At 37.2% G+C, this 10,000-nt stretch overlaps 1 protein-coding gene and 1 pseudogene across 1 annotated transcript in view; both read right to left on the bottom strand.

Annotated features, from left to right (window-relative positions):
* LOC137658694 (monocarboxylate transporter 12-like) overlaps window positions 1-10,000 on the bottom strand; it is a 402,299-nt pseudogene that overhangs the window by 233,194 nt on the left and 159,105 nt on the right.
* The window catches only part of LOC137659100 (uncharacterized), a 14,078-nt gene continuing 4,138 nt past the window's right edge, over window positions 61-10,000 (bottom strand). Inside the window, exons 3-4 of the mRNA XM_068394180.1 lie at window positions 587-1,225; window positions 61-548 (exon numbers count right to left, since the gene is read on the bottom strand). Of these exons, the coding sequence (XP_068250281.1) occupies window positions 61-548; window positions 587-1,225 (1,127 nt within the window). The remainder of the gene's footprint in view (window positions 549-586; window positions 1,226-10,000) is intronic.

The raw sequence follows: 10,000 nt of genomic DNA, 5'->3' as shown, positions 1-10,000 counted from the left end.
TACGTATCAGCATCAATAAGCATCAAAATCCCTTTGAATAAGACGGATGAGCGAAGGTCTTCATGCAAACCAGATGGGATATAGTGGAGAGGCAATCCATGGGAGATGGATGATCTCTTTCATCTGCGTGTGTGGCTGAGGAATCCACAGGGCTGGTTGGATAGGGGGAGGGGCTGGAGGAATAGGGGAAGGGGCTGGAAGAATAGGGGGAAGGGCTGGAGGAATAGGGGGAGGGGCTGGAAGAATAGGGGCAGGGGCTGGAGGAATAGGGGAAGGGGCTGGAAGAATAGGGGGAGGGGCTGGAGGAATAAGGGGAGGGGTTGGAAGAATAGGGGCAGGGGCTGGAGGAATAGGGGCAGGGGCTGGAAGAATAGGGGGAGGGGCTGGAGGAATACGGGAGAAGATGGAGGAATAGGGAGAGGGTCTGGGGGAAAAGGGAGAAGATGGAAGAATAGGGGGAGGGGAAGGAAGAATAGGGGGAGGGGCAGGAGGAATAGAGGGAGAGGCAGGAGGATTAGAGGGAGGGGCAGGAGGAATAGGGGGAGGGGCTGGAAGAATGGGGGAGAAGATGGTGGAATATGGGCACGGGCTGGAGGAATAGGAGGAGTGGCTGGAGGAATAGGGGGAGTGGCTGGAGGAAAAGGGGGAGTGGCTGGAGGAATAGGGGGAGTGGTTGGAGGAATAGGGGGAGGGACTGGAGGAATAGGGGGAGTGGCTGGAGGAATAGGGGAGAAGATGGAGAAATAAGGGAAGGGGGCTGGAGGAATAGAGGAATGGGCTGGCGGAAAAGGAGGAGGGGCTGAAGGAATAGGGGAGAGGATGGAGGAATAGGGAGAGAGGATGGAGGAGTAGGGGAGAGGATGGAGGAATAGGGGGAGGGGCTGGAGGGATAAGGGAGGGGTGAAGGGATAAGGGAGGGGATGCAGGAGTATGGGAGGGGATGGAGGAATAGGGGAGAGGATGGAGGAGTAGGGGAGAGGCTGGAGGGATAAGGGAGGGGATGAAGAGATAAGGGAGGGGATGGAGGAATAGGGGAGAGGATGAGGAATATGGGAAGGGGCTGGAGGAATAGGGGGAGGGGCTGGAGGAATAGGAGGAGGGGCTAGAGGGATAAGGGAGAGGATGGAGGAATAGGGGGAGTGGCTAGAGGAGTAGGGGAGAGGATGGAGGAGTAGGGGGAGGGGGTAGAGGGATAAAGGAGGAGATGGAGAAATAGGGGGAGGAGCTGGAAGGTGAGAGGGGTTCGAAAGACGGATGAATTTTCATTCCTGAATTGATAGGAAAGGAATAATTTTATTACGAGGTTCTTTATTCTGTTTCACCTCGCCTGTGATTTGAAGAGGAAGAGGAGGAGGGAGAAGAGAAATGGGAGTACGTATTGAAATCTACTTTTAGATTTGTCGTCGTCCAGCTCGAGGTGCGATTACCTTCTTCCCTAGTCCCGAGATAAGTTTAAAGAACGAAGGTATTCAAGATCTCGTTTTGAGACGGTACGTAACGTCCCAAGTTTCATGATTTATAATCTCTATCTCTTAACATTATCCACTCTTGCCAAACATCGGGTTTAAAGGTCGAAAATATAAATATAATTTCTCTGAAAAAAAAGCAGTTTCTTTTTTTTAATCTATTAAACACTTGTACTATTTCATTCACTTGAAAGTGATATCAATTTTAGGATATCTTCAGCTCTATCTCACAATCATAGGACGTTGCAAAACCTTCACAATATTCTAGTTCCCTTCACAATAAATGAAACTTTGACAAAACTATTGATAGTCATGTCCTGTCACCAATCCCACAACCAGGAGATCATTGTGAATTCCTATGTATGCCAAAGTTACTTTTCATCTCAGGGATTCTATGAAACCTGAGATATAATCAGTAACATTATCATCATCATAGACAGTTGCTAGTCCACAGCAGGACAAACGCCTCAAACATGGTTTTTCTATGCCAGTCTAAACCCTCAAACTTTCTTAGTTCGACAATCCATTGTTTTCTCTTCCTTTTCTAGGTTATCTTACAATATTTAGAGAGTAGAGACACACGGTTATTCTTAATATCCCTCTATTATCTACCATTCTCATTATAATTATGTCCTGCCTATGTCCATTTATTTTTTTCTTGTATGTTGTTAGAATATCAGTATAGGCCTGTAAAAAATTCATCAGAGGAAGTTTAATCTCAAAATAAAAAGACTTTGAAACACTTATATTACCCAGTGTAAAAACCGAAAAAAGCATCATGCCTGAACGTCACCGCAATACCATCTAGATATCATTCAAGTAACATCCTTAATAAAAACTCCCCGAAATTATCTCATTAATATTGCCTCATGAGATACTGACACAAATAAACTCCATCACCAGACAAAATTACCAATCCTATTAATTCCCCATGCCAAGTATAAAATGCCTAAATAACCCTTTAATTTTATTAAACACTTGTGACAATGTCCAAAGGGCGATGTGCTATCCACCAAAACAAACAACACCAAAACATGAATATTGTCTCCCCAATCTGAATTTAACCTCGGTACTTTCCTTTTCAATTAATCCAACAGATGGCGCAGTGATACCAAAGTGCTATTCATCCACAAGTGTCATCAGGCAAGAGCTGTGTAATCCCGGCAAACGGTTTTATGGTAATCCAGGGTAATGGTCACTTCATCACCTGGATTTTTCCCAATTTTAGAAGTGGATTTAGTGAGAGATATCGATTTGATATTTTTTATTCTCTCTCTCTCTCTCTCCTCTCTCTCTCTCTCTCTCTCACCAGTCATAGGAATATACAATGCATAAATAACATAAAAGTTACACCAAGCAAAACAGTTGTTTACGGTATTCAAAAAAGAATTGCTTTTAAAAATGTTTTTTAAAACTTAAGAGCCAAATCACAAAAATAATTACGTAACTCAAAACGAGAGAGAGAGAGAGAGAGAGAGAGAGAGAGAGAGAGAGAGAGAGAATTTGCATATTCTATTACCGTTCACATGTTTATGAGTCGCTGCAACGTGGAAAAGGGATAGACAGTCCATTTCACTGTTCCAGAAGCTCCGCTCCCATTCCCCCACCCATGCTAAGATCAAGGGGAACCAGGCAGTGATTGCTGATGGCTCAAGAGATAGCCTCCAGGCACGTCCACCCCCATCCATATAACCCCCGAAAATTTCATAGCTTACAGGTACAGTTGGCTTCACTAATTCCGGTACACTGACGTCTCCTTAATTTCCAGTGAAGTGTACCGGAATCAACGAAGCCAACTGTACTACAATATCATTATTTTCCCAATTGAATATTTTAACAACGCCCAACACTCCCCATAACAATCCATAGTTTATAATTATCACAACCTCGTGATTTTAAATAAATCAAAACCAGAAGTGTAGCTACAACTCCAGCCCAGATACTGCGAGTCACGGTAGATGCAAAAAGCCACCAACAGAAAATCCAAGTGAATTTAGTTCCTCATTCATATCTCCTTCGTAAACCATTCAAAACACCAATCGTAAAGACTACCGTTACCTCAATAACCACCACATCACCATTGATTTTCCCATTACAGCAGCATTAACTCGCTGCAACGCCAGTTCAGTCAAGCGTCGAATCAACGATGACTTCCATTTCATTTTTACGAACTTCACGAACGACCCTATTCAGAAAAGGAGAAATAATGCCCAATATTTGATGGTTATCGATGATAGCGACGATTGGGTCGTTACCACTTGTTCATGAGGTCGTCTCGTGGTCGTTATGGCCAAGACGATTGGGAGTTAGCGATTGTTAGCGACCGTTATAAATACATTTCTTCTTACAAGATGACATCAGAGTCGATTTTTTTGTCGGTATTGGAGGAGAGGGTTTGTCTATTATTATTCAAGAGAGAGAGAGAGAGAGAGAGAGAGAGAGAGAGAGAGATTGCTAAGTTCGAAGGTCCGAATATATATATATATATATATATATATTGTATATAAATTTATATATATATATATATATATATATATATATGTATATATACTACAAGTTTTTCCACTTTCAGTAAGGTGAACGACTGAATGAGAATAGAACCTTCCAGTTCTCAGCAAACCCCGAGGGATGAAATTGCTAGTCCTACCCCATCTATTTGACCCACCTAACGATAATATCTATTCATAGTTGAGTTGAGTGACGATCTGTTAGCCCGGATAAAGCCACGATCCATACAAACGCCAACCCCACAACTTCTGGATATTAACGAAGCAAAGAGAATAATGGCTTCAATGTCTAATCATAAATAGAAGTAATTAATTGTTTTCTTTCTCAAAATCGACATCTGACGCAGCTACAGATTCCAGGGGAAGACAGACTTCCATGACTCCCAGCTTCCAGACAGGATTGCCAAAAAATGCAGGTTACGAGTATAGATGGAGTCTAAAAATGGGAAAATCACGTGAATGACGCGGTTTCTTCCAGGCATGTACGCATGAACGCACATGCATGTGGGGAGGAGGAGAAGACAAAGAAGAAGAAGATGGAGAAGAAGGTGAAAGAGAAGGAAGAGGGAATCGAATAGGAGAATAGAGAACAAATAGAGATCTGGGGTGGAAACTAGATATGTATCATACAAAAAAAAAAAAAAAGAATACGTATCGTACAAAAAGATGATTAGGAGGAAGAATAAAAGAGAACGGAGATAAAAAGAAAAAGAGAAAAGGAATAATTAAATCCTGAACATACTTGAGAAGCAAAAGCAAAGAAAAGAAAATGCCTAATTGATGAATTACTTGAGGAATCGCATACACAGGAACCTCGGAATTAAATTTTCTTTATCAATGGAAGCATTAGAAATTCTTCCAGAACGCAAAATTTTCCTTGCAGGGTCTACTTATTAAAAGTAAGACTACTTAGGAATAAAAAATTAAATATATACCTCTATTGTTTTAACTCAGTTGTTTATCCGATCTTTATTCTATGAATTTATCATGTGTCCGACGTTGGGCCATTTATTATTGTACACAATTTAATTTTTAAGTTATCCCTATTTCCGTTTCTTCTCATTCAAAAGTTTTAATAATCTTAATTTACATATTGTTTTTATTTTTGTTGTTGGCGTAGGCCTTACACCTGCACAAACTCTCCCCATTTAAAAAACTTCCCTTTATTATCCAATTGAACTCATTAAACAGTAGAAACCTATTTTCTTATTCAATACACCAATGAACTTTTTGCTAACATGTTTCTCAAGGACTATATCAGTATTCTAAATAAAGCAAAAAGACATTACTTTTCTTAAGATTCTGGCAGAGGCCTTTTGCGTCATGCAGTGTTAGTAGTTTAGCTTTGCAATAACGTATATGTATATATATATATATATATATATGCATATATACATATATATATATATATATATATGTATATATATGTATATATACACCACGTATATATATATATATATATACATATATATATATATATATGTGTGTGTGTACATACATATATACATGTATATATATATATATATATATACATATATTTATATATATATATGTGTATATATATATATATATATATATACATATATATATATATATATATGTATATATATATATATATATATAAATATACACATCTCTCTTTCTCTCTCTCTCTCTCTCTCTCTCTCTCTCTCTCTCTCTCTCAAACACACTTCTGCCCATCTCCCAAAAGGCTTTTAGCGTTCATACTACTGGAAAATTAACATGAGGCCTTAATGGGTCAGAGGCTGGTTCCCTCGCCACGTTCCTAGTCTCATCCAGCTCCTTTCCTAAAATGATAAGAGGGAGGGGGAGGGGGACTGGTGAAGCAGGAAGGGGGTCTTCTATGGGGGAATCATGTTTTGTTTCTTTCAGAAATGAGGGTGTATTAGTTGTTTTTTTTATTAAAATGTGTGGCTTGGTTCAGTTCGAGGAGCGGGTACTTTTCTTTTTAAAGATTGGAAATTTGCATCCTTTTTAAAAATGGGATTATTTTTACTTGAAAAATTTGTATTTTTCCCATTCTATGTATGCATGGGAAGTTATTCTCATAATTTCTCAAAAGCAGAGTGGTGGTTAGTTCCTTCTCAGTCGAAATAAGCGATTTAATACAAGCAAATTCTTCCCATTATTTTCTTTAAAACGTACATCTGAATGGGGGAAATAGGGCTAGAATCATACTCTCAATATGAATGGGAAGAGTAATGACCTGGATAGGGTGTGAATTGGGGATCCGATAACTGGTGTGGAGGGAGAATGGAAAGAGTTAAGCAAAGATTGAGAAATAAATGAGGTTGTGCATGGAGAGGATGAGGATTGAAGTAAGACAATGAGGCCCTGGTGTGTTTTTATGGGTATATCATGAACCAGTTGTGAGAGACAATCCTAAATTTCTGTCAATGATCAGACTCAAAAAATACAAAAAGCCTTAGAATCTGAAAATGTAAACATTTACAGGCCACGTTTTTTTTAACTAGATTTTTTTTTCTACTTGAAACTCCTCAAAATGGGAGCATTTTGAGTAACTGATTTTGATTGCAAAATGAAAGTATTCTGTGTTGCTAATCTTGCATGCGAAATAAATTACTTCAACTTGCTTGCAATACAAAGAAGGCTTTCATGCGACAACGTCCAATCTGCAAGGCCAAGGCTGGGTTGATAAAAAAATAATAATCATATAAACAATTATTGCTGATTAAGGAAAATTTTCATAATGACCTTAGAAATAATACAAAAACACAGCAATTATTTTATTGGAAATTATGGGTATCAGAATGGGATAAGATGCTATAGAAAAAATTTGCTTTTCTTTTTGAAATTAACACCAAGAATCTTGGAAAAAAATTAAAAGAATATATGACAAAAAATGCTCAAGACCAGTAGAGTTTGAGATAAAAGAAATAAAAAAAAAAATCAACTATTGACACAAACTTAAAATGTTTTAATATTTTCTTCAACAACATATTATATCAAATATAATTGGTTATAAAATTAGGGCAATAAATCAATTTGCCGATAAAACACAATCAATCATATCTTAAAAATCAGAAAGAGGTTTTTAACTAATAATAATAATAATTATTATTATTATTATTATTATTATTATTATTATTATTATTATTATTATTATTAATCTCAAAGAAAATAAACAGAACGTTATTCAAACCCAAAAACCTGTGGATAACGAATAACATTAATCCAAACTAAAATTAAAGATCAATAACAACTGACATTTATTATTAAAACTACTGAAAAGAACAACCGAACCAAGGTATAGAAAAACCAACGTAAATGACGCTCTATGACCGAACCACCAATAGACAAAATTTATTGCATGTCCAAATACATCAATGAATTACCTATAAAATAAAATAAGTAAAGAAAATAAATCATGAACACGATAGTCATAATGGTTTGCCGAAAATTGTATATTTTACGTAGTGTGATTCAGTAACTTTAAAAATTTCATTCTTGATAGAGCGTTAAAGATTCCAACCACGTGGCAGTAAAACTTCCTGAATACATCGTAAGTTATGTAAAATACCCATTAAAGTAAACATGGATGTACGCGTGCATGCAAGGATTAACACACACACACACACACACATTCTCTCTCTCTCTCTCTCTCTCTCTCTCTCTCTCTCTCATATATATATATAATATATATATATATATATATATATATATATAAATAAATATATAATGATCATTTTTCCCATTTGAACGTGTTTATACATATATTCATAAAGCTATAAATACCTCTTAATGTCGAATTCACACCACCTCGGGATCAGAGAACCAAGTTGCAATTAACTTTATGATAATAGCTTCTGGTTGACGGTGAATTGGAACTTTCACCAAACAAACCGAGGTTCCAGTGACTTACAACTGGGCCACAAAGTGAGATAAAAGTTAATCATAACTCTTCCATACATATGCCTGTCAAATTCAGGTTTTTTACTTAGAATCTAAATAAACCCATCTTCACCATTGTAACCTGTTAGTAAGTTTGCAATACTTGGCTATGTTTAGAGATAATTTTTCACATTTAAACGGGTTTATACATATATTCATAATTATTATTATCATTATTATTATTATCATTATTATTATTATTGTTATTATTATTATTTTCTAAGCTACAGCCCTAGTTGGAAAAGCAGGATGCTATAAGCCCAGGGGCCCTAACAGGGAAAATAGACCAGTGAGGAAAAGAAACAAGAAAAATAAAATACTCTAAGAACAGAAACAACATTCAAATAAATATTTTCTATATAAACAATAAAAAACCCTAACAAAAGAGCAAGAGAAATAAAATAGAATAGTTTACTCGAGTGTACCGACAAGCAAGAGAACTCTAACCCAAGACAATGGAAGACCATGGTACAGAGGCTATGGCACTAATCATGACTAGAGAACAATGGTTTGATTTTGCAGTGTCCACCTCCTAGAAGAGCTGCTTACCAAAGCTAAAAAGTCTCTTCTACCCTTACCAAGAGGAAAGAAGCCACTGAACAATTCCAGAGCAGTAGTTAACCCCTTGGGAGAAAAAGAACTGTTTGGTAATTTCAGTGTTGTCAGGTGTATGAGGACAGAGGAGAATTTGTAAAGAATAGGATAGACTATTCGGTGTATATGTAGGAAAGGGGAAAGAACCGTAACCAGAGAGAAGGATCCAATGTAGTACTGTCTGGCCAGTCAAAGGTCCCTATAACTCTCAAGGGGTAGTACCTCTTAATATTGAGTTCACACTACCTCGGGATCAGACCCAAAGGGGAATTAACTATTTTATAATAGCTTCTGGTTGGCAGTGGAGGCAGAGTGAAATTGATATTAAGAGTATTTATGGGTTATATATATATATATATATATATATACATATATATATATATATATACATGTTAGAGAGAGAGAGAGAGAGAGAGAGAGAGAGCGCGCTAACAATCTATCTTCCTTTTTGGTTATGCAACGCAGCAGTATGCAACGATCAATAAGCGAGTCGCGGTAACGCCGCAAAAATAAAGAGAACAATAAATCTAGAAACCCAAAAATAGAAAGAAAATTTTTGAAATATACAATTCTTTATACAGTTATAAATTGATTCTATAAATATAATTATATAATTTTGAAATTGATATTAATTATATCTCAAACATTTGTATACCTAAAAAAATCCCGTTAATAATAAAAAAAATAATAATAAAATCATTAATTATTTCATTCTACGTTTTCACTAAACAAACCACAAACGATCCTATTAGTCTGCCTATTAACAAGACATGAACAAGCCACTTAACGACCCTATCAAAGTGCCCAGTAAAATGCCAATTTACGATCTTATTAACGTGTCAGGCAATAAGCCATTAACGACAAGTCCAACAACGAGAACCCCTACCATTAACCCCAGGTCACTGTTTAAAGGTTTCAAAGGCGCTCATAAATGGCAGAGGTAAGGGACAGTGACCTTGCCCTAGCAAGCAGGACAATGCCCCAGAGAATGACCAGATATATATATATATATATATATATATATATATATATATATATGACCAGCATCCAAGCTAGGACCAAGGAGGGCCATGCACTGGCTGCTGATGACTAAGCAGATAGACCTATAGGCTCCCCCTAAAACCCCATCCTTAGCTCGCAAGGATGGTGAGGTTACCGCAAACATAAGAACTAACGAGTTTGAGTGGAACTCGAACCCCAATATGGCGATCACCAGGCAAGGACGTTACCCCATCGGCCACCACAACCCTTGCGAGGATATTAAGAAAATATATAATCAAAATGATTACGATGATGAATGACTAATGTTTGGATGGCTCTTGACGCTTCCGATGACGCCTTGAAATGATGATGATGATAATGATGTTGATGGTGAAGTCGAGATAAGTTTGTCCAAATATTCCACTGATGATGATGATGAAGGATGTAATGAGGAAGAGGATATGATGATAAAGAATATAAGATGATGATGATGAGAAGAAGGATGATTAAAATGGTGAT

Source organism: Palaemon carinicauda, chromosome 19 (genome assembly GCF_036898095.1).
Source record: "Palaemon carinicauda isolate YSFRI2023 chromosome 19, ASM3689809v2, whole genome shotgun sequence".
Lineage (NCBI taxonomy): Eukaryota > Metazoa > Arthropoda > Malacostraca > Decapoda > Palaemonidae > Palaemon > Palaemon carinicauda.
The sequence above is the reverse complement of the archived record's forward strand: the minus strand, read 5'-3'. Positions and strand labels throughout refer to the sequence as shown.